This window comes from Schistosoma haematobium, chromosome 4, assembly GCF_000699445.3.
Source record: "Schistosoma haematobium chromosome 4, whole genome shotgun sequence".
Classification (NCBI taxonomy): domain Eukaryota; kingdom Metazoa; phylum Platyhelminthes; class Trematoda; order Strigeidida; family Schistosomatidae; genus Schistosoma; species Schistosoma haematobium.
In genome coordinates, this window is record NC_067199.1 from 15,298,599 (window position 1) to 15,324,630 (window position 26,032).

The 26,032-nt window shown below is 35.6% G+C and overlaps 1 protein-coding gene across 1 annotated transcript in view; it reads left to right on the forward strand.

Annotated features, from left to right (window-relative positions):
• MS3_00007491 (uncharacterized protein) overlaps window positions 1–26,032 on the forward strand; it is a 56,696-nt gene that overhangs the window by 23,543 nt on the left and 7,121 nt on the right. Inside the window, exons 16-22 of the mRNA XM_051215774.1 lie at window positions 2,055–2,141; window positions 3,393–5,139; window positions 6,510–6,806; window positions 11,311–11,419; window positions 15,834–16,072; window positions 17,606–18,121; window positions 19,506–19,847. Coding sequence (XP_051066310.1) covers window positions 2,055–2,141; window positions 3,393–3,455 — 150 coding nt within the window. The 3' untranslated portion in view covers window positions 3,456–5,139; window positions 6,510–6,806; window positions 11,311–11,419; ... (1 more) ...; window positions 17,606–18,121; window positions 19,506–19,847. The remainder of the gene's footprint in view (window positions 1–2,054; window positions 2,142–3,392; window positions 5,140–6,509; window positions 6,807–11,310; window positions 11,420–15,833; window positions 16,073–17,605; window positions 18,122–19,505; window positions 19,848–26,032) is intronic.

The window sequence follows — 26,032 nt, forward strand, 5'->3', positions numbered from 1 at the left end:
TTAATAACTATTTTCATTACATAAACTTTCTTTAATATCTGACTGTTAAGTATATTTCTTGCCCATCATATCGATAACGCATAAAAATACCCTAACACAGACATTATACTAGATAGTTATTACTCATGTATAATAAAGTCTGCTCCATTTACTTTAAGGATCCTTTTTCATAAACCAGCAAACATAATTCTTTTTTACTCATTCAACTTTCCATTCCTGGTTATTACTAAATTTAACGAGTGAAAAAGATTCTAATTTAAATGCCACCAAAATTGTTTTGATAGTGAAGTTAGGATTATGACATAATTATCGGTAGTTTAAAATATGTTTGTCTAAATAAATCTTATATTTCTTATCTGTCCTGTTAGAACTTAATCTCGTCTTAGTTTAAGTCTACTTAAAGTGAATTGTTCCTAGATGATAAACCGGTGTATGATCAGTTCAAAAATAACGAAATAATTCTTTGTGATAATTGCCCTGACAGATTTCAAGTTCCATATTATCAGCTTAATATAAATAAACAAATGTCGAAAGTAGTCAGAAGACTGTTCTGACTACTCATTATACATATATGCCTGGCGAGACGGCGTTGAGCGCAGCAGTCATCGTCGACAGGGAGATGATGTGGGATGCTCCAGATGCTGGGCGCAAATCGGATGTAAATGGCTCAGTGGGTCTCTGGAGAGCAAGTGTTTGACGTCCAGGGTGCTGCGTAGACATCGGATTTAGATGGACGGCAGGTCGACAGAGCTGCTGGTTCTGCTCATCGGTGGACTCAGCATTTCAACGGAGTAGCGTAGCACAGACTAACACAGAAAGAAAGAATAATTACAGGAGTGACCGTTTAAATAGGGGACGAGTGTAACGTATACTGCTTATGCTTACATATATAAGTAGTGTGTAGCAGCAGTCGGAAGTGGAATAACTGCCAGTAGAAGACTGAAAAGATTGAATTGGAGAGAACAGAAGGAGAAACAAAGAGCAATTATACTAACAATAGAATTGTAAGAATCATGTAGTATATAAAGGGCAACTGAAGGAAGATGTGCTATAATGTATTTAGTGTATGGTTTTCATATTCTAACAAATCCACCGGACATCGTAGCAGCACATACATACTCTCTTATAGATCTCACTCCAACAACGATCAAAGAAATCAGGATGGCTATCAGATAAATCAAGTGTGGGAAAGCAGTAGGGCATGACAGTATACCAGCTGAAGCACTAAACTCCGACATAGAAGCAGCTGCAAACATTCTCCATGTTCTATTCAGGAAGATTTGGGGGGGGAGAACAAGTGCCGACAGACTGGAAAGAAGGATATCTCATCAAGACACCAAAGAAAGTAAATCTGAGCAGGTATGAGAACCACAGACGCATCACACTACTATCTGTGCTAGGAAAATTTTTCAACAGAGTTTTGCTTAACCGGATGAAAGATTCGGTAAACGACCAGTTTCGAGATCAACATATCGGATTCCGTAAGGATCGGTCGTGCACAGACCAAATTGTGACTCTACGGATCATCGTTGAACAATCAATTGAATGGAACTCGTCACTATACATCAACTTCTTATGGGAAAGTATTTAATAGTGTAGATAGAACATTATGGGAAGTTCTTCGACAATATGCAGTGAGTAACTGTGAAAATCGTCAACATTATCCGGAGTTCATACGACGGACTACAGTGCAAAGTCGTGCATAAAGAACAGCTGACAGACACATTCCAAGTGTAGACCGGAGTCAGACAAGGCTGCCTACTCTCCCCATTTCTCTTTCTTTTGGTGGTTGACTGGATTAGGAGGATTTAGATATCTGAGAGGAAGCACGGAGTGCAATGAACAGGTTAGATGCAACTAGACCATTTGGGCCTGATAGATGATTGGTCAATAGTATTACATCTCACAGTATTGTTTAATAAACATAAGCATCTTACAATTTCCCTGTGATGTGAGAGTTTGTTTATAATCGAGGAATAACCAATCAAAATAAGTCCCTGTAAAATATATTCAATGTGAATTATTAATTTGGATTATTATCTATCTCACTTCAGGATTCGCTTCGAAATTCGAATACAAAACATGAGCGTTCAATTACCCGACAAGATACTATTTTACAACAGTTATCAGAAATTCGTAAGGTAGGGTATTCATCCTATTGAAATGTTTTATTCTATATATCTTTATTTAAATGATGAGAATTTTCTTTATTGTTTGTATTGGTTTGTATTTTCCTGTTATTTATATTCAAAATTGAATTTGCTCAGTTTTTGTTGTAGTATGAGTTCATTGTCGAAATGTTTGAATATTGTGCGTAGTTAGAGGTCCTATTTTTAGACAGTGATTACCAGTGGGATCTGAGATTCATTTCCTCCTGTTTACAAATCATATCTACATCCCAGTTCTCTTCACTTCACAAACTAGCATTCTATTCACAAGGCTACTGAATGTTGATATTCGGTAGCTACAGTGCAAAAGATGCCATATATATAATAGACATTAGGTACAAATTGTCTAATTAGTTGCATACGTTATCTCGGAAATTTGAATGAACTGATGATGTATAATACTTATAAAAAACATTTACAATATCTTAATGAGTAGGAACTTGAATTAATCTTATAATTATATTGTTATTTTGTTACTACTGAAAACATATCTTGTGTTCAATTTATTTGAAGTTATCAAATTCAACCTTGGTTGTTCTGCATAAAAAAGAGGATTTCACTTTCCCGTTATTGATTATGTTTATGATATGTTATATCATGTTAAAAGTTCAGATATCGAACTTAGTATCGTAGGTCTAGATATTACATCACGTTACAATAATCAGTTTTTTTTTGCGTAATTTAATAACACAAATCGATTGTATAGTGAAATACACTTAGGTTTGATTGTTTTTAACGGAGACGCCTAATTTCTTATCCTCTTCTGGTGCCCGACTAATCCAAAGAAGGGACTTCATTCAGAAAATTCCCTGTATAGTTTAAGGTCGATTAAATCAAGCCATCAGGTGCTGTGCATGAATAAATTTATAATCCCTTATGACAGTACGGAAGATAGTTATTAGTTAGCAGTGGGTTCTTTCTGGCAAAACGGTTGTCATAAGAAATTTTGGTGAACAGAAGCGCAAATATACATTTACAGAAACGTTGTAACAAAATAGTAATTTCTAGAAGTCATTTGTCATAATTTAAACATTCTCAGTAATTAAACATCCCTCAACTTTGAACGACAACTAAACTGTCTAAGATAATATGTGAAAAACTATCTCATACTTTTATTTTCATCGAATAAATAAACATTACTTTTACAGATATACCTAACTGATTTAATTAATACTATGTATAAATAAATGAGTATATTTTAAATTTTCCCCTCATTTCTATCAGGGTTTACAATTACGTCAAATGTTGTGTGAATCAAGCACTTATGAAGATGATATTAATTATTGAATGGAAGATACAATGCATGTGTTTTATTTGTACGGTGAATTCTACACGACAAAAGAAATACAACATATCATTTTACTAAGACTAAAAATGTCATAATCACTTTTCTATATTTCTATTTATGTATTATGTAGATTTTCTGTGATGACTTGTATCATTATTTTTTTTTGGTAATTTTTTCTCATGAGGAGCACAGTGGCAGAAATAATTCTATCATCAACATATCATCAGTATGATTAATGCCATTGACATTTGATTCTTCTATAGAGTTGTTTATTCATTTTCATATATTACCTTCTTCTAGTGTAAATTGTCATTTTTGAAACAGTCGACTGGTACTTGCATTTATCAACTTATCACTGTTAGTTGTTTCAGCATTGAAAGTATTACTATCCGGTATACAGGACGTCAGGATTATTACTAATACCAAAATATTCTTTCATTTAGTTTTTTTTTCCGCTTTTGTTTAAATAATGTAGTTTGATTCCATGCATTTCATGTTTAGGATTTTGAACGGTGTTATGTATTTTGAAAATATATGTAATAAATTTATTGACAAGAATATTTTCTCAATTTTATCGTCTGTGTATGCTCATGCTCTGAATTTTTATTTATTTATTTACGATTAATTACCAAAGGTTTATAACTGTCGATAATCTGATTATGCAACCAGTCGTACTGACAAAGTTGCTATGTCAGTGACAAATTATTTGCTAGGTGATTAGTTTTAATTAATCTGCTTGTTTGCAATGTCAGATAGATAAAATATTTGACTATCATGCGGTTTATAGTTTACAGTTTGAGGTTGTATCGATTTAGTTGGGTGTCTTTTGTGTCTGTTTTCTTATATAAGTTGAATCTATTAGTTTGGAGAGAAAATGTAAGGGAGTTTAGATTCAGATATAATTCTCTGACAACTTGTTACTTTTATTTTTTTTAAAAGTTAACAGACTAACGAAAAGAAAACCCAAGTGACTTCATTCATAATTTAACGTATTTCATTTAGCGTTTGGCGTATTTAACAGATCTTTAAGAAACTGTCATTAGTCAGACAATTTCATTGATCTAACATGCGTATGCGGTATCCTACTTCAGTGTATATGAACTAAATATATCTGAACAATTGCTTATTTAACATCAACTTCTTTATATGTTCTCATTAATTCTTGTTTGTCGTGCATAATATTTATTAATTAAATTAACAGTTATAACAATCTAATTATTAATATTACGAAATCACCAACCTGATGTGACTTCACACATTTATCTTCGAGCCACACTTTAAGTGTGGGGCTAGCGATAATATCCGATTATCTAAACCGAGGTAGGTGGAGTGGTATTTGAACATGCAAATTACTAACTGAAAGTCGAACACCTTAACCAGCGAGTCATTACTCCACACTTCTTTCTTTTTCGAACAAATTTTTACATGTCTGTCGTTTTGTACGAACTTATTTAAGTGTTTCGCTTTTGATTAGGTGTTGATCATTACTAGATGATGACTTTTGGTTTATTTGCTGTGATTTTTCTTTAACATTCATTTTCCGTAGCTTCTTTTCCGTAATTACCTTTTTAGATCATATCTCTTGTTATGAATTAGGATACTGTATTGTTTTCCATACTAATAATAAATTGGATGGTGTATATTCATCGAATTTCGATATACAGATCTAACTACTTCATGAAGGTTAGTACATCAGTTAAATTGTTCGTATTTTAAGATACGTGTTAAAAACTCGTTAAATATATATATATACAACTTTGTTAGTAGGTTAAGATGATATGTATTAACCATTATTCTACTTATTAAACTATATTATTTGTTGTTGTACATCTCTTTAAGTTTTATTATTAAGCTAACTGATTGAAATAGACCAAGATTTCGGTCTTTATATCAATAAGAAATTCACCACTTACCGGGGTACAAATACACTCAACTAACAGCATATCTTTTGACAAAATGCTGCTTCTTAGTCTCCATTTTTATTAGTACTTAATATTATAACGTTATGCAATGTATGAGTGTGTTAAAATGTTCATTTAGAAACTGGTTCACTTTTTGTAAATATTTATTTTGCTTTCTTTATTGTTTAATCATACTAATTTGGTTAATCGTAGAGTTCGCGAGAGTAAAATGGTAATTTACTATCAGAAATCAACAATTATCACGCAGTCTCAAAAGCTGATTGAAACTGAAAATCTCAGTGATGTCAAACTATCGTGCTTGGAGTGAGACCCGATGTTAAAATCGTTCACTGACGATGAGTTACAAATTACAATGAAATATTTATCCATTGCTCTTTAGTTTTCAGTGTGTCTCTGACTGATATGTTTTGAAAAATGTTGTTTTGAACTCTACAATAAAATTTCGCACGAGTTTTCTTAATAGTTATATTATTATTACGCTTTATAGTAATTACTAAATCTATTAGCTCGTAAATCCCTTAAAAATCATATTGACCCCATGCCTATTGCTATTGATCTTTTATTGTAGACTTTTGATTATTTCCTCAAACGTTCTTAGATGAGATTGTTAGGCCATAGTTACTGTCATAATACAGTATATGTGTTACCACATGAATTTTTTCTTACTTTAAAAAAGACAAATTGTTTAAAAAATAAACTAGGTAGTTATTTTAATCAAATGGAAATCCTTAAAATACTCGTAATCTAAATTTAAAATAAAATAGTTATTCTTATCATTTGTTACTATCGAACTCTTATTGGAGTTATTCTTTAACTACAAATATGCGTGTTTACTTGATGCACTGAATATTGGACTAACGTTATATCACTACTTATTCAGTTAATTGCATTTTAATTCAAGGGAACTCAAAAGAAATTTCAAAAATAAGTAAAAGGCATAATGCTACTTCATTTTTACGTAAGTTATCGTTGTATGTATATCGGTGGATGTATTGACCTGGTGATATTAGTCTTTGTACCTCGTGATATTTATTCCAAAGTTCTTTTCAGTTAAGCTATTGTTTTAAATAAGTATATGTTATAACTACTAACCAAAATATTCTTCTTACAACTCACCTATTTTGTATTTAGTTTATACAAAGTCAAGTGAGAGAAATTAACGCATTCTTGTCGCGTCATTTGCGAGTTTACAGTTTATTCTCATGTGTTATATGGTTATTACTTATCGGTGCATTCTTGCGCACAACTTGGAATCTATCCTATATAATTTGGAATCAATCAAGTTATGACAATAATGCGAATTTAAACAATTATGATAAGCGTTGGAAACCAACTATTCATACTGTTTCACGACTAACTGATGCAATGCTTAATTTATGGCCTGTGTATATTGCGAAAGGTATTTTGCCACCAAGTGATATAACTTTGGTAAGTTATTCTAATTTTCACAATGGGAATCTTTAATATTCTAAAATCGCGTGAGGACTCTGTTGCATTTAAGACACTCAATGAGTTTCTGAAGTTTACTTCACGTCTCAAAGAAGCGAAAATGAGCTTAAAATTTGCTATTAATTGTATACAATCTTATAGATATCCTAAAATATATTGGAAGTCTTTACGTCTTAACAGAATCTATCCTAATGCAAAAACACTTGAAAGACATGCATCGAATCAAATTGATACTTTAAAAATAAATATCTGCGACAATATTCCGTTAAAAACCTGCCTTCAGAGCTTCAGTCAATGATTATGGGTTATGTGGAAATAATTTCCAAAATAGATCTGGAAAACGTTGACGAAACTAATAAAAACTTTGGAAAACCAAAAGCCAGAAAAGGAGTTTCCTTTCGACCCGAAACGGTACGTACATAATTTTTGCAATATTGAACTAGATGTAATTGTTGTGTCAGCTTTCTGAGAACTGCAGTGGAGCCTCCAGAGGCCGTAAAGGAGCGGAAGAGTCCTAGCCAATCAGAGCATGATGGAGTTTTCTAGAATATCAACGTGGCGTGCTACTATTGGTCAGTAGCATAATATGTCTTTTAGCGGATTGGTCAAGATATGATGTTGATTTAGCCAATGTTAACATCTATAAATACCCGTGTTTTTCTGTACAAAAATGAACCTTTGGATTTTTTACTTACTTGCTCCTGTTACTCCTCGTGAAGGAGCATAGACCGTTCACCAGCATTCTCTGTTCAACCCTGTCCTGGGCAATCCTTCCCAGCTCCTTCCAGTTGTTATTCATCCTTTTCATGTCTGCTTCTATTTCCCGACGTAATGTGTTCTTTGGCCTTCCTCTTTTCCGCTTCCCTTCAGGATTCCAAGTTAGGGCTTGTCTCGTGATGCAGTTTGACGATTTGCGTAATGTATGTCCTATCCATTTCCATCGTCTTTTCCTAATTTCCTCTTCATCTGGAAGCTGGTTTGTCTTCTCCCAGCGAAGGCTGTTGCTGATGGTATCCGGCCAATGGATGTTGAGTATCTTGCGTAGACAGCTATTTATAAATACTTGTACTTTCTTGATTGTGGTTGTTGTAGTTCTCCAAGTTTCAGCTCCATACAGTAGAACTGCCTTGACGTTCGTATTGAAGATTCTCACTTTGATATTGGTTGAAAGTTCTTTTGTGTTCCATATGTTCTTCAATTGTAGGAATGCGGCCCTTGCTTTGCCGATCCTCGTCCTTACGTCTGCATCTGAACCTCCTTGTTCATCGATGATGCTTCCCAGGTATGTGAAGGATCCTACATCTTCCAGAGTTTCGCCATCAAGAGTGATTGGATTGCTGTTCCTCGTTTTGAATTTGAGGACCCTGGTTTTCCCTTTGTGTATGCTGAGGTCTACTGATGCAGAGACTGCTGCTACACTGGCTGTCTTTATCTGCATTTGTTCATGTGTATGGGATAGGAGTTCTAGGTGATCTGCGAAGTCCAAATCGTCTAATTGGTTCTGAGCTGTCCATTGTATGCCGTGTTTTCCTTCAGATGTTGAGGTCTTCATAATCCAGTCGACCACCAGAAGAAAGAGGAAGGGAGAGAGTAAACAGCCTTGTCTGACTCCGGTCCTTACTTAGAATGCATCTGTCAGCTGTCCTCCATGCACGACCTTGCACTGTAGTCCGTCGTATGAATTCCGGTTAATATTAACAATCTTTTCAGGAACTCCGTAGTGTCGAAGAAGTTTCCATAATGTCCTCCCATCTACACTGTCGAATGCCTTTCATAATCAATGAAGTTGATGTACAGTGACGAGTTCCACTCAATTGATTGTTCGACGATGATCCATAGTGTTGCAATTTGGTCTGTGCATGACCGATCCTTACGGAATCCAGCTTGTTGATCTCGAAGTTTGGCGTCTACTGCGTGTTTCATCCAGTTCAGCAACACTCTGTTAAAGACTTTCCCTGGTATTGACAGTAGCGTGATGCCTCTGTAGTTTTCACATTTGTTCAGACCTCCTTTCTTTGTAATCTTGATGAGGTGTTCTTATTTGTAGTCCATGGGCACTTGTTCCTCCTCCCAAATCTTTTTGAATAGAAGGTGAAGTATGTTTGTAGTTATTTCGATGTCTGACTTCAGTGCTTCAGCTGGTATATTGTCGGGTCCTGCTGCTTTCCAGCTCTTGAACCTTTGGAGTAAAATGCTTTTCGCTTATTTTGCGCCTTTGCTCTCGAGTTCAGGTCGCTGCGTAGTTCTAGCATGCGGGTAACCAGAATGGCTTAGGAACCGAATAAAGCGTTCAAATTAACAAGACGTATCAGTAATACAGCTAGAAGCTTTATCTCTGGGGCCTGGATTATGTGATAGTAGGCATAGAATCAACCAATTAGATACTGATGTACAATTTGAGAATTTATTTTCACAAACAACTGACTTGATTCCTACTTCATCGGATGATCTTGCTCGCTTTAAGACCACATTAGTAGATAGCTGCCAACAATACAAGAATAGTAAGGGTACCACAAATCACCTACCAACCAAGCAGCACCGAGACTATTCAACGAAATTAAGATAAAACCCTGATCATAAGCAAATCAGATAAAGGAGGAGGTATAGTTCTCATGAACAAAATAGATTACATGAAAAAAATGGAAACAATGCTTAGTGATCCTAGCAAATTTCATAAAGTTACTTGTAATTATGACATCAGTAATATAGTAGAAAAACAATTGGCTAATTACCTTAAGGATCTAAAGAAAAAGGGAATAATTACGATTGAGATTCATGATTCAATTAAGCCGACTGGATCATATACACCACGACTGTACGGTTTGCCTAAAGTTCATAAACCGGGTCTTCCCCTACGCCCAGTTCTAGATATGTACAATTCTCCTTACCACAAAATTGCAAAGTGGCTAGTGCGAATCTTAGAGCATTTACACAAATCAGTTGTTAGAAATAATGTAAAAGATGTCTTTGAATTCTTCTCCAAAGTGGAAAATATTAATGTTAGTTTGAAAAATGTGATCTCAGTGGATATAGTATCTTTGTTCACCAACGTACTACTTATGGAGACTATTGAGTTTATATGCAAGCAAATAACAGAAAAAAATCAACATTGGCTTGTCTGACGATAGTCTAAAGGAACTGCTCTTAAGATGCACGCTGAATGTCCATTTTGCCTTCAACAATACTTAGACAAATAGACGAGATAGCCATGGGTTCACCTCTAGGTCCGATTTTAGCTGATCTCTTCCTGGAAAAGCTAGAAAATGGACATCTTAATGAGACAGACCATTAAGAAGCTTGATTTATATTGCCGCCACATTGACGACACTTTCATTATCGTAGATCAAAACGTCAGTCAAGATAAACTCCTAGAACAATTCAACAGTGTTCACCCAGCGATCGATTTCACTAGTGAAAGCGAGTATGACAAAGTAAACTGCATAAATTTGTATTTGGTTAATGAGTTATTATTATTAATACTTCATGGATCTTTTTATCCTGTTCTGTGTAGATCATTTTCGATCGAAGTTACTTAAATCTTGAAAAAGTGCCACATATTTATCCTATTGTTGGTTTTCATACCCCATACATAGTCATAAATTCATCAAATGTAGAGAGTGATATAATAGATTTTTTGAGACATTACGTAAATTTTATGACGAGTCAGTACTGGCTGTGTAGCAAATATGTATAACATGTAATCCTAGTTCTATCTTATATTGCCTCTTAATGCCATAGTAAGGCTGAGGGTGGGGAGAGTTCTCTACCTCTCGAAATGTTTTCATATGGATACGCGTATATAGACACTACCAGAGAAGTTCGACTAACTGTCTTCTCGCGAAAAAGTTGGTGTTTATGAAATTGAGATGACGAAAAGTGAATGTCTAGCGCTTAAACCGGGTTAATGTGTACCGTTGATTTACCCTAGGAAAGTTGGAAAACCCTGATTCCAAACCAACGGTGCATATGGGCTCCAGGATCGAAAGAACGAATGGCGTATGAACCAATCGTTGGTCATCGCCTACCATGGGACTGCATCTTCTGACGTTGCTCCACTGTCTTGTGGATCAGATCTTTAGTCGAAGGTTATTGGTGCGGCTCCCTAAGGAGACCACCTGCTTCGGTTTGGGCACCCGAGCAGTATCATAGCCCACACACAAATCAAGTGACTTGTGTGACTCATATGTATTCGGTGCCTCTTTGTATCAATATTTATGTGTTCAAATAAATGTTTTGCTAACCTACTGGGTTAAAAACATTTGGTTAGTATTTTCCAAATCATTTTCTCCATAATCTTATATTTACTCATTAAGTCATGCGACGATGATTACCACTAGGTGGTTTGAAACGAAATTGTCCATTTCTTATGTGTTTATGTAATTTCTTTTGTCTGATAGTAAATTTTACAATACAATTTATTCATTAAATCTGCTAAATGTTTTATCAGTTATGCTCTGTTATTTTCTTTTCACCATTTTCATAGATTAGTTTCAGTAGTCAGTCACCGTTTCCGTTTGATAGTCAGTTAAATTCTGTAACAGAGTTCGATAAACGAGAACAACACCGAGTATTATTAACTAATATATTTCATGGTAAGTTTATATATGAGTGTTAAAATTCAGTAGTTATAATCTATCACGGATTCTTTTTGTATTTGTAATTTGTATTTAAATTCGAAAATATTTCTTTCTAAGTTAGATAAAAATTGTTTTTCACGTCCCACACTACTATTCATAATTCTATTGTTATCAATTTAAACAAGTTTTAATCACTTTAATCCGAAGAAGCCGATTCCATGCTTTTTTTTCTCTGTATCTAATTGACAGTTTATTGAAGTTAATAAGTATATCTTCTCACGTGTTTTAGTTATTGCTTATGTTAAATTTATTATATACAGTACTTTTCTACCTGGACTTACAGTGAGTTGTAGCGAATTCTTTTCAGTAACACATTGTTTCTCTTCATAAACGTATTGACTTATCGGTTTTATTATTTCACTTATTCAGTACGTATGCCATCAATCATTTTGTGCTGAACTATGAACTATAGAAAATCGAGTTTAGTACAGTTTCATGTATCTGTCTCACATTACATCTAACCTCAATGTTAATTTTCAATATATATATGGCTGTGAGCAGCTGATCAAAAACCGTGAAATATGATGAATTCATATTACTCTGCCTCAATATTTGTTCTGGATGTATTTAGTACATTTCCTTTCGTTTAAATAGATTTTTTGTTAGCTTTCACGTATTATATGTAATAATCTATGAGGACGGCCTACAGGTGAACTTGAGGAAGCTCTAAGAAGCTCAGAAAGAGCCGAAGATATCTCGTCCAATCATCTTTTGGAAGAATATTCCGGGATCCCTACATGTAGCTTCCCTATTGGACAAATGCTAATAACCCCCTGTATGCGGATGATAACGATGATTTCGTTTTTACTAAAAACTATAAATACCTGACGGTTTTGTACCATAATTGACACTATTTGGAATAGCATTCCTTTCACTTGTCTTCTGTCTTCTCATTTGCGGCTTGGTGGGTTCTATTGTTCGAGTGCTCAAGTTATACGCGGTATATTAAAAATCTAAGTTCGAGATATAACATAATCGAATCAATACATGAACATATATCTGCTTAATACTCTATATGTAATAATATAATTACTATAATTACTCAGTAATAATGTTTTGTGATGCAGGTTAAGAAGGGATTAACGATAATTAATACAATCAAGTTGATATGATTTAACGCCAGTTCAAGGTTCTCCAATATGAATCATTTATTTCAAGCATACTGGGTTTATATATCAACCAGACAGACCACAACGTACCATAAAATATGAAACAACATTTGTACAAGAATTAGCCAAATGCGGCTGTGAATGAGGGAGATAGTAATTAATAGACAGGCCATAACTCAATAATGGTAAATCGTATAGTAATAGTCTGTGGGTCGAATTAAAGCTTATAATAAGAGCTACATGAATGTGAACAGTTTAGTTACATAACGATTATACGATAAAAATATACTCATAGTCTTGGTCCATAATGGATCCCAAAAATTACCATTAATTATTCTTATCGGGATATAACAGGAAGTTGGTCGTGTATTGATTGAAGTTGGACATTAATACCGTTGGATGCCAACTCATTGATCTAGGGGTTAGGCGTTCACGTGCGACACGGAAGTTTCTCCGTGTAGGATCATAGGTGTGCACTGCTGAGTACTCCTATATTAGGACAAAACTCCCGTCCTGTGCTTCCAAATTTTCAATGGTGTTCTAACTTGGTTCTGCTCATGATTTCAATGAAACCTATCAATGCTAAAATCTCAAGTCTGTCAACCTTTATATTCTCTTTCTGAAGTTCCTTGTTTACAGCAAAATGAAAATATCTTCGTTTGTTTGCGTGTTTTAGTGTCTTTGTGATGCATATGTCTGTGCCTAATAATTAACGTATCTCAATCATTATCCACCATCAGTCTACAAGAGTGAAAATGATCATATCTATACTTAAGAAACTGTCAAATCATTTTGTTTAGTGTTTGGATTAATACATTCTCACTGAATACTTGTAAAACAAGTTTATTTTACAAAATGTTTAAAACAAAACAAGCAACATTTCGTTTCATACCTCTTCGTTTTTAGTTACGATATTTTTATTCCTCTCCATTATATCTGTCATTACGTTTTTGATGGCTTCCGATTTTTATCGTATTTTGTGCCTTATTGCTAATTATCTTAATTTATTTTTGTCACTTTTGCCACTCATTTATCTTAGTATTTCCATCTGGGTTTTCTTTCTACTCTTTACTTTTGTATTAAATCTTAATAATTAAGAGCTGATTATTCTTATTGATGTGTGGTAGTGGAAGTAAGATATAAATGGGCACTGAGCTTGGAGAAACAGCCACTTAGCCTACGGACTATCAAATTTGTGATTCGCTTTCCTTTCATTGATTTCTACTCCAGACGCACTGAGAGGAACTGCTTTTAATTGTATTAAAGAAAGTCGTATCTGGTGTTAATCTGGTTCTCTATTCTAGGTCATGAATCCTGGTTCTGATATAATGTGACTAGTTTTATTATCAAATTAATGTTTGATCATAATATACTTGAGACTGAGATAAAATACTTTAAACACTCGTTATATCACTTGTTTTATATACAACTGATACAAACAGTCTAATGGCTACATAAATTGTTTTGTCGGTCGTAACTATGGTTATATTGCGTGCTATTTCCGTAGTCGAATAGTGCCAAGTTGTCAATAAATTTATTATTGTCAAACAACTAGAATATTGATGCCCATTGGTAATCTGTTGGACATATTCAAGAAGAATAAAGTGAAAATACCTGTATGATAGCATCTATGATTATGTCATTTAAAACTCTTGTGTGATTTACTAAATCTGTTGACTTTCTATTATTATCCTCTGCAGATAGTAGTCTATAACAATATACAAGACCAGTGTGATCACTGAGAAGGTTATAAAAAACTTCAAGTATCAAATAGAAAACTATTAAATAGTTTGTACTGGATGCCTAAAAATATGACAACTTTGTTATTTAGGCAATATCTTTCTACTTTATTGTCAAATCGGTTGATGAAGTAGTAAATCTTCATTAACTGGTTGGGACAGGTGTTAGGTATCCCCGACCACCGATCATCTCGATGAATGATGTTGTGTGGTGTAAGAGTATGCCAAGCCAGAACATGGAATCGATCCACAAAGTCAGTGACAATTGAGTCTAGTCATTTTAACAGATATGAACTACCTGGTTTAGGCACAGTTGATTATCTTAACCAATAGTTAGAGACTTTGAATGACATGGTTCAAATTCGTTTGCTGTGGTACAGGTGCATCCCTTCCCAATATTCTAAGCTTTTGAATCCCTGGTAATTTTCCTTTATTTCACTTATTTATATTTTCTTCTCGAATCGTATCTTCAATTTCCAATGTTTTTTGTTAGCACTCATACTATGACTACCTCTACCATTCTGGGATTCGCTCCCATAATTCCATCTCTCTTTGCTATTGGATTATGACAACTTAAGCTGATGTACATACGTACCATTTTCTATTCTATGACTGACATTATTGTCAACTATTATGTGTAAAAAATAATTGTAAATACGACAGTAAAGATTCTGTAACAAAAAAGAAAATCTTCACTGAAGTGCTCAGTTCGAGAAATTACAATGTCACCTAGGACCGGTGAACAGAACGAAAGTCAGCAACATTGTACCAATAGAAGCTAAGGTATTCCACTGCGCCCCAGTCCTACTAACGAAAAGGAATAGACCAGGTTCAGCTAGTAAATATATAATTTCATAAGAAACTCGGAAGAACCAATAAACAACAAGCACACACTTATGTGTGTAAATACACTACGAAATTCATATTTCCATAATAAAATTACAAAAATGAATTTACCAAATGATTTCTGGGGATCTTGCATTCCCAATATGAACTATCTTCATGTTTTAACAATATAATCATAACTATTACTTAAAAAGTATTCTATTCAACTTTATTCCTCGTGAATTTTGACAATAATGATAAATTCGCATTATTTAATCAATGGAGCTCGGTAAATCCAATCGCTCACAGTATCACTATGGTTACGACCGATCAAACACTATATGTAATCACCAAAATATGTGCGCATATTAGTTGTATACAAAGTGAAGCAAGATTAATTAGTTCTTTTTGATGAAGACTGGAAGTAAAAATGGCGGTAAATTTTCTTGTTTACAATTGTAGGTTTAAACAATACAATAACTTTAAATCTCAGATTATACAATGGAATGTGATTTTGTTCTCAAATTGTATCAATGATTGTCGATATTTCAACTTCATTGGTTTTTTTCCAGTATTTTCTAGTGGTTGTTTAGTTTTTTATAGAAACGATTCAAATCAAATTTTAATTTTATTATTATTATTATTATTATTATTATAGAATGATTGCTTCCGTTGTTGTTAATTTGTTTATTTTAGGCTTGATCACTCGATTAATATGGATTTATCCATCCTGGAAACAATCATCTTTCAATCAATTTTATAAGAAATCACAATTTCATGTTGGTTTAGCTCAGATCAACTTACTGGAAGATGATGATTATAATAATAATACTGATAGTAATAATGACTTGAAATCTAATTTTCCATCAAGGATTACAACTTTTTGTTTATGTAATCCGGCTGCAAACTTTTGTAGCTTCCCGTTGTTATCCTCAGTATGTTATTCACGTGTATAGAATTAAATTCCTTGTGACAAGTTTTTATTCGACACAGATTATTATTTGCTTATATTCTCTAGTTGCTCCATAACTCTTATAATTCTCAGATTTATTTGATTTAGTGTTTCAATGTATTTCTCATGGTATGTCCAATCACTCCTAAACAAAATGGTGCAGACTGTCGATTAGTACTTGAAGCAGTTCGTAGTTAATAAACAGCGTTTTTCTTTACCTATCAATACGTGTGATATGTTCTCGTCTAGTATATTCAAATCTTACACTGTATTAGGTGGTTAAAACCAGTAATCTTGAGGGGACTTGTAATCCACCTGAGCTGTGAACACGCGTCACCAATCTTGATAGTTTGAGGCGTATCCAATGGACTGTACAGACCGTAACTGACTTCTTGTAAGTCTGAGACACGTTAACTGATCAATGAGTTGTGACCAATGTCACGTTTATCTAGCCCTTAGTACTAATTGACTCCTATTAATCGAGCTACGGTGTGGCCACTAGTTCAAGTGACTCGATATCTCGTGCATTACACCCAGATTACAACTCAAATGATATAATTCGATCAGTACTAGTTGGTAAATAAACACAACATTGGACACTACTCAGTGATCGATCAATCCTATATCAATTCAATTCTATAGAAATTTATTGCGAAACATTATTCTATAAATGATCGCTAAATGAGAATAACCTATGATGTTATTATCATTAGATGAAGTTTGTCATTCATGAATTCAAATTTCAATCATCTCCTTTAAATGTAATTATATATACATTTGGTTTCGCTAGATTTCTAATCGGCGATCACATTTATATACTATTAATGTTTATTTTGGAATATCCACAACAATGTCAGACTTTTCACTTATTAAATTTATCTCCTTGTTACTTGTGCGAATCGGTACTTAGTTATTGAATTACAGATTTCTCATTGTAACCCTATATTTTTCGTGTTACAAGTGGTGCTGTCAATTGGTGATGATAATATATTATTTTACAATAATATATTATTTAAAACTTGAAGTATCGCAAATAGTGCATTTTGTAACCCCTTAAAAATGCACTTCATATACTTGTAATAGAAGTAAACCTACAAGTTCATTGTAAGTAAGTGACTTTCCACGTGATAAGTCACTCAAATGTTAAGTAGGAAGTCGTGACTTTTAAAGTCAATCACAATTAAAACGTTTATTAATAGCTCAGTTATAAAACTGAATGCTGGTCGCGCCGTCTCGAAATGTATCAAGTTATAAAATGTAATCGCTTGGATGTATGATCAGTTTTCGCATGGATTCGGACCCACCTTGATACCAGAAGGTTATGTGTTTGGTTTTGTACTCAATAGAGTAAATATTTAGTTTTTAAGTTCCCACTCCCTATCTTTCTGTTATCAAACCATGATGCAAATTAGCTTCTAGCAACTAATTTTTATCACTTAGTGAGTTTAGATTTAGTCCGGTATGGAAAAATACTCTATTAAGTATTATGTGACATGGTCCGTTCACTTTTTTTCAGTCAAAAATTCATATACCAAGACAATCTTGTTCAGTGGCTAGCAGTTTTATATATGAAGAAATTATTGATGTAATGGCCGAATCAATTTTATCTCAAGATGGAAATGAACGTTTGACGAAGGATTTAATTTATTTGTTTTCACGTGAATCGTATTTTCAATCAGACAAGTCAACACTATCTAAAACATCATCATCATCATCATCTCATACTTCGTTATTTCATAATAAACGTACTGTGTGGATTAATGGTCTATTCATATTACACATAGATATGAATTATTTTATTGAATCTATTACAAAAGTAAATAACACGTCATCTGATTTGTCTGAATGGTTTACTGATTATATTCGTATGAATTCATTAAATGACAGTAATGTTGATTTCAGCACATATGAACCTCGAGTGGAAAGTGCTTACTTAACTTCACATAAGAACGATAAACATATTACTGATAATAAACATAATAGCAGTAATGACAATCACATTCCAGTTATACCAGCTTCAATAATTCATCAGGTTCGTTTTACTTGTAATCGGAAATTTGAAAAATGCTTAACTTTTGGATTATGTTGTCTTTTATTCAGAAAAAACGTGTAAATCATCTGACAAATAAAGGTTTAAGCACTCAACTCTTATCCACATTGTCTATGTTCGGGCTAGTGATACTACTTAAGCAGTCAAACTGAAGACAGTTAGTGAAGTTCTATAGAAGCCGATGTCTTTAGATATTAAGTTATTGGTCCATACGTTGCATAATCAAGGCTCAGACGCAATGTCAATGCATGCAACAAGTTTTCTTAAATCTTATTCTTATTATCGAACCAAATTGATCACTTTATTGTTGCTTATACAGAAATTGTTTGTGGTACTGATATATTTCGTCTAATTAACTGTTGTTTCTATTGTTAATCCATAAACCAGGGGGTTGAAACTTACATCTGATGGGCTTCAGATATGGATGATGATCGTAACGGGTTCAATATACGAATAATCTTCATCATGAAAAATATTCATATTATGTTTATAGTAGTGACCTATCTTTTTCTATACCTCTTTAGAATAATACCATGAATATTTTTTTACTTAGGACGAATTAGTACCGGCCTACTTGAACATCTGGGCTAATTGTTCATGTCATCTAGATTTTTCAACAAATTATCTAATTTTGTTTGTTTTAATACATCATTATGGCTCTTAATCGTATAGCGATTCAGGTGCATTTCTGAAAAGTGTACACCCTTTCATTGTACAAGTTACAAAAGGCCCAACCAGATATATCGTGGTTGCTGGCAATATGCAGCGAAAAGAATGTACATTGGCCAATATGACTGAGAATTGGTCGCTATTGAGCAGATGAATTTTCTCTCTGTTTTACACCTAAATCTTGTGTTTCAGTATTCCTTCATGTATACTTTCTTTTCGAACCATAGTCTCATTTTTCAAACCCTCTCATTATCACTGACACTAACATTATCCTGACTATTTTGCTATCAATTTAAGTAAGTTATTTTCATCCTGATATGGTATGGTATCCATAACAGATGCCCATTTCTATCAGACTTTATTTTCATTAGTGGGGGAGTTGATATTACACAATTACGCAAAATAATTTTAATAAATTGAACATGTTAGATAAAATATATACTTGTATAATGGATCAAAATATGTGACTCAACCATTCTTACCATGTCGTAACTAGTTTAAAAACCACTTTCCTTCTGTACACAAAGGTTATAAAGGTATTACTTGATGTAAATGATCTTTCCAAAGTGCAGTAGAAGTAACGCTGTTGTTTGTTATAGTTATTTCGAGTGCTTCAAAAACATTCACTTTAACTTCAACGAGAAAAAATTACGATCCTAAAAGCAATTAATTATTATTTTTCTTGTTTACATTGCAGTACACTATATTATTAAAGGATGTGTATAATAAATTATCATATTTATCATTAACTGAACAAAATCATTTAATTAATGATATCAATCAATTCATTAATTCAATGCTTCATTTTATAACTACACATGATCCGAATCTGTTATCATACTGGTCAAATCAATCATTGATATCTAGTACATCTTGTTGTTATTTAAAGCCTTCTATTGAATTAATTTCATTGAATTCAAATGAGAATATATATGTTTTTAACCAATGGAAAAATAGATATCGGATAGCATTTTATTATCTTGATAATTATTGTGCATATTCGGATGCAATGATTAATGTTTTATTAAATAAACCGACAGTAAGTGGTAGTCTATTTTTATTCTTAAGATGAAATTCGGTTTCTGTTACAGTGAAATAATTGCCCTGCATTTTTTGTTTAGCTTAGTAGCTCGGTTATTTTCGTTGAAGTATTTAACTATGAGATCCGGAGTTTGAATTTTTGTGTATTTACTGTAGTTTTGAGTAAACAGTTTGTATTAATCGGTTTTATATAATGTCTGTACATGACATGTATGACAAGTATAACCAACAAATTAAATAAACCTCTACAAAAGTTTCTTCTAAACTTTAATAGTCCCTAATGTTCTAGTGAGAATTTGTAACTGGTAGCGTTTGGTTTGTGAAACAGTTGCCATCCATGGGGTTGATCAAAAATTAATTGAAGCTGAAATTACCATTGGAAGGCGTTCGCCACAAAACCGGAATGCCTTGAGTTCGACTTCTGGCGGTTTCTAGTTGTTCACTTCCAAAGAGTTCAATGCTAGGACGAAACCGATATTTATTGCTTTTTAGATTTTGGTTGTATTTCAACTGAGATCAATCTACTAGATGGCTAGATAGTTCCATAAAAAGAAATTTATTTTGAAAGAATACATGAACTGATTAGGATATCCACTTTTATAGCTTACACCTCTTCAGTACAAAATAAATTTGGTTAGATTTCTCAACCAAAGAATCAAACTATTATGTTCTTAGGATAGTGTAGATGGTGAAAAAGGTAAACTAAAGAATACATTACGAAATGACGGCTATTCAGATAATTTTGTCAAATGTATCTATCAGGACGGACAAAAAGAACAAATTCCGACATGATCAGCAAGACGACCTTTTACTTAAAACTCGACTTTATAAGGGGACACAGCGAGTGACATTTTAACACGTTGACTCAAAAGATCCGTTGGAAGGACAGTTCACACCGTGAATTTGCATGTAATTTCCTCAATTAAACCAGTACTTACACAACAAATCAATGATAGGTTACTGATGATGGACTCCTCTATGCGTGTTCATTATGTTAACTGCTCCTTTGGTGCTGGTTACATAGGCCGTATTCAGAGGGTTTTGTCCTTGCGTACTCATGAACTCCAGGAAACCTAACTTATGTATCCAAAAGAAGTATGTTTGGCCTCTGTGTTTACCTTGGTGCACGACTAGAACACGATATACATAAACTGGATATTATGAATCCCTTACTCCCCTCAGTTCCTCTTGTGTTAATATATTTCTTAATCTATACATCTATCTTTCGTAACTCGCATGAATGTCTTAGCATAATTACTTATACAGCACCTCTCTTTTTACATACTCTATTCACATGAAGTTATTATTATTATTGTTTCCATAAACGAAACAAAACTCTTGCATTGATTTCATTCACACGATCTATTTCATTACTATAATGATCATAACTTGACATATTATAGCGAATTTTTATGGTCTTTGGTAAGTGACTTTTCTAATTTTATTTATGATCTTTATTATTTAACGAAAACCCTTACAGTTTCGGAACAGTCAGTGGTTAAGCATTCGAGTACGAAACTTGAAGGTCCCAGGTCTGATTCTCGTATGCGGGTTAGTGAACACGCAATGCTGAGCAGTTCTCGTACTAGGACGAAACGCCCGTCTAGTACTCCAATGTTTTCAATGATGTTCATAAGTTAGATCTATTCGTGATTTCAGTAATGCTTAACAGTCTCCAGAACCCACATAGGCTCCAGTATCCTGAAGGAACAAATGGCGTACGAACCAATCGTTGGTCACCGGTCACCATGGGACTGTATCTCCTCAGGATGCTCCACTGCCTTGTGGGTTAGACCTTTAGGTCAAAGGGTCGGGGTGTGGCCCCCTAAGAAAACCACCTGGTTCGGTCTGGGCACCTGGACAGTATCACAACCCATACACAAATATGATGAAATTTCGATATTTATGGAAAATACTTGTCCTGCTTCGACCAACAATCAAACGATTCACATTATTATTATTACTACTATTATTGTTATTATTATTTTTTTACGTCATTTATTCACTCTCTTTTATTCCCATTTTATGCATCCTTATTTTTCGACTTATACAGCAGCTCGCCTATGGTGGAAACTCGGTTCTATCTAAACTTTCTCGAGTCACTGGCTGGTTGAAAATTGTATGCTACCACCAAATACAAATACTGAAGCAGTTTTTCTGAAACTACGTGCACCATTCAAACTGGCTGCCTTCAATGTTCGCACACTTATGCAGGTTGGTCAACAGATAGGGCTGGCTATGTCTTTGAAAAGTCTTCATATCGACGTTTTTTGTCTATCCGAGACCCGTATTCAAGACTCTGGTGAAGAGCTACAAATTCGATCTCCATCTGTCGCTTCGAAAAGCTTGTTTTACGTGCGTTTATCCGGGGACCCTGTTCAATCTTCGTCTGATCTTGCTGGCGTTGGTGTCGCACTAGGCGCTAGAGCTGAGGCAGCACTAATCGATTGGATCCCCATTAACAATCAGTCATGTGCTGTTAGATTGGAAAGTTCCATCAAATTGAGAAGAAATCGGCGTGAGAAATGATGTGTTTTCGTCATCTCCGCCTATGCCCCGACAGATTGCAACCCGGATGCGATCAAGGATGAGTTTTACCACCAGTTATCTGTTCTTCTCCAGAAAGTGCGTTCGACAGATATTGTATTACTAGCCGGAGACTTGAATGCTCAGGTCGGGCGTCTAGACACAGAGGAGAGTCCTTTAGGTGGTCAATGTGGACTTGTTGATCGCAGGACAGATAACGGGAACCGTCTACTGCAACTGTGCACAGACCATAACCTGTTTCTGGCTAGCATCAACTTTCGGCACAGTCATTGCCGATGTGCCACCTAACGTCCTCCCTCTGCATCTCAAGCCTGGACTCAGATTGATCACATCGCGATCAGCTACCGTTGGCATGGTTGTGTAAAATACTGCCGCTCCTTTTGGAGTACCTATTTGGACTATGATCATGCTCTGGTCTGCGCCAATCTTACCTTACTTTTCAGTGGCTACCGAAGTGACCGCCACCAAAGGATTGATGTCAACAAGATGGATGCCACTTCATGACGCCATGAAAATGGCAAGTAAAGTCGCTTGTGGCTTCGTGAAACGTCCAGCTTATAAGCACTGGGTTTCTTCTGGTTCCTTACAACTCATTGAAGCCCGTCGGTCTAATCCGGATGACCGTGAGTTTGACCATAAACGAAGGATATTACGTAATGAAATTGAGCATAGCTTGCGTAAGGACCGAGAAACCTGGTGGTCGGAGTGTGCTAATGAGTTGGAAGCAGCAGCTGCATGTGGTAACCACCGGAAGCTCTTCCAACTCATCCGAGCCACTGACAGCAAGAAGTCTGATGTGAGCGAAACAATCTGTGAGGATGACGGGATGCCAATCACTAACATCCATCGACGTCTTGGACGATGGGCAGAATTATTCGAAGGGCAGTTCAACTGGCCTGCTGCTCCGGCAACATCGGTCAGACTGTTCCGCCCTCCATGGCCGGTGACGACTGATCCAGCAAATGAGGCGGAAGTCCGCAAGGAACTCCAACTCTTAAAGCGCTACAAATCATAGGGTCCAGATGACTTGTCTCTGGCTCATTTTAAAGATGGGGGTGATTTTCTGGCTACGATACTGACGACGTTGTTTACAAAGGTTTGGGAACTAGAGAGTTTACCAACGTCATGGAATGAGTCGATAGTTGTCCCTATCTTTAAAAAGGGTTCACGTCGTTCCTGTAACAACTATCTGGCGATAAGTCTACTTCCGATTGCGTCCAAGCTATTGGCTTCTGTCAAACTTCGTAGGTTGTTCAAAACCCGAGAAAGATTGACTCGCGAGGAGCAGGCGGGTTTTCGTTCTGGTCGAGGATGTGTTGATCAAATCTTCACCCTCTGACAAATGTTAGAACACCGCCATACTTATCAAAGGTCAACAATCGTAGTGTTTCTTGACATCAGAGCTGTCTTCGATTCGTTGGACAGGACTGTTCTCTGGGATTGTCTATTGAAGAAGGGTGTGCCTGAGAAGTTTACTAACATCTTAAAGGCCCTATATACAAACATCTCAGGTAGAGTGAGGGCATGCAACCACCTCTTTCCATTGTCTCATTCGAGCAGTAGGGTTAGGCAGGGTTGCCCAATCTCACCATTCCTCGTCAACTTTGCAATCGATGACATTCTGGAAACAGCTCTGATGAATGTAAGTAATGGTGGTGTGGATCTGTTGCCTGGAGAAAGACTCCTCGACCTTGAGTATGCGGACGATATTGTCTTACTGTGCGATAATGCCCAAGGCATGCACTTAATCAGTTGGCAATCAATGTCCGTAGGTACGGTATATGCTTTGCACCTTCGAAGTGCAAAGTACTTCTACAAGACTGTCAGGATCCTAATCCTGTACTCACCCTGGATAGTGAGCAGATAGAAGTAGTCGAGAAGTTCGTGTATCTAGGTAGCTGCATAAGTGCTGGTGGTGGCATGAGTGATGAGATCAATGCACGTATAGTGAAAGTCAGAGCGGTTCATGCCAATCTGGGCCACCTTTGGTGCCTTCGTGATGTTAGTCTGGCTGTAAAAGGTCGGATCTACAACGCGTCGGTGAGAGCAGTTTCGCTCTATTCTTGTGAATCCTTGCCTCTCCGAGTTGAGGATGTTAGACGACTCTCTGTGTCTGATCATCGTTGTCTCCGAAGGATTGCTGACATCCAGTGGAAACACCGTGTTAGTAATGCAGAGGTTCGGCATCGTGTATTCGGGAACAGAGACGATAATGCAATTGGTGTCACCATCTTAAAACACCGACTTCGGTGGCTTGGACATATTCTCCGAATGTCGTCTCAGAGAATTCCACGTCGTGCATTATTTGCCGACGCTGGGACTGGTTGGAAAAAGCGGAGAGGTGGTCAGTATATGACATGGTGTCGTGGTATGAAAGAAAGCTGCAAAGGGCTGGCTTGTGTTGGTTCTTCACGACTCCCTGGCTGGAGCTCGAGAGATGTTGTTACACAGGGGCCAGAGACGTTATCAGATATGGCTCAGAATAGAAGCCAGTGGCGATCCTGCTGTAACCTTCTTTTACTTCCTTCATAAAAAATGGTTGTTTCTTCCTTAACTGAAAGATCTCTTCTGATTGTACGTTTCTGTTTCCCCCATTATTATTATTACACTACCATACACTAATCTGTTCGTTATTGTTCTTTTTTTCTTTCTTCTCTTTAAATTCTCATTGTTTTGTGTGGTGCATAAATATTTGGTGCCCTCTTGTACGAATATTTATGTGTCCAAATAAAAATAATAATAATAATAGTGTGTGCCTTAACTGTTTTAAACATTAACATTCACTATGTGCATTAAAATTAACTCCGCCTGGAGTCCCTCCGGGGGCTACTGCCGGTCCCAAGCCCGGATAAAGGAGGAGGGTTGGGCATGGGGTTAGCGTCCCCATCCCGTAGAAGACTAACTCGCTAAAAAAACGCTAACCAGAAAAAATTATTCAAACCTTCTAAACTCTGCCCTGGGAGTCAGAAGATCTTCATTTAGAAGAATTATGACGCCTCATGATGAAAGCCGAAACCCTTCGGAAGTTACGAGGCCGATGCCCCTTCTGACAACCAGAGCGACCATTTATTTAAGTACATGGAATGTTCGTACAATGTGGGACACCGGAAGAGCCTTCCAGATTGCTGCAGAAATGAGAAGATACAACCTAGAGGTACTTGGGATCAGTGAAACACATTGGACACAAGTTGGACAACAACGACTAACTACAGGAGAGCTCCTGTTATACTCCGGCCATGAAGAAGAAAATGCACCACATACACAAGGAGTTGCATTGATGCTGTCCAAACAAGCGCAAAATGCACTTATAGGATGGGAATCTCATGGACCAAGGATCATCAAAGCCTCGTTTAAAACAAAGAAAGAGGGCATTTCAATGAACATCATCCAATGCTATGCGCCTACCAACGACTACAATGAAGACGCTAAAGATCAATTCTACAATAGGCTGCAGTCAATAGTCGAGAAGTGCCCAACAAAGGACCTGACCATTCTGATGGGAGATTTCAACGCCAAGGTTGGAACGGACAACACTGGATATGAAGACATCATGGGACGACACGGGCTGGGAGAAAGGAACGAAAATGGTGCCTTCAATAAACTGGTCATAGGCGACACCATATTCCCACATAAACG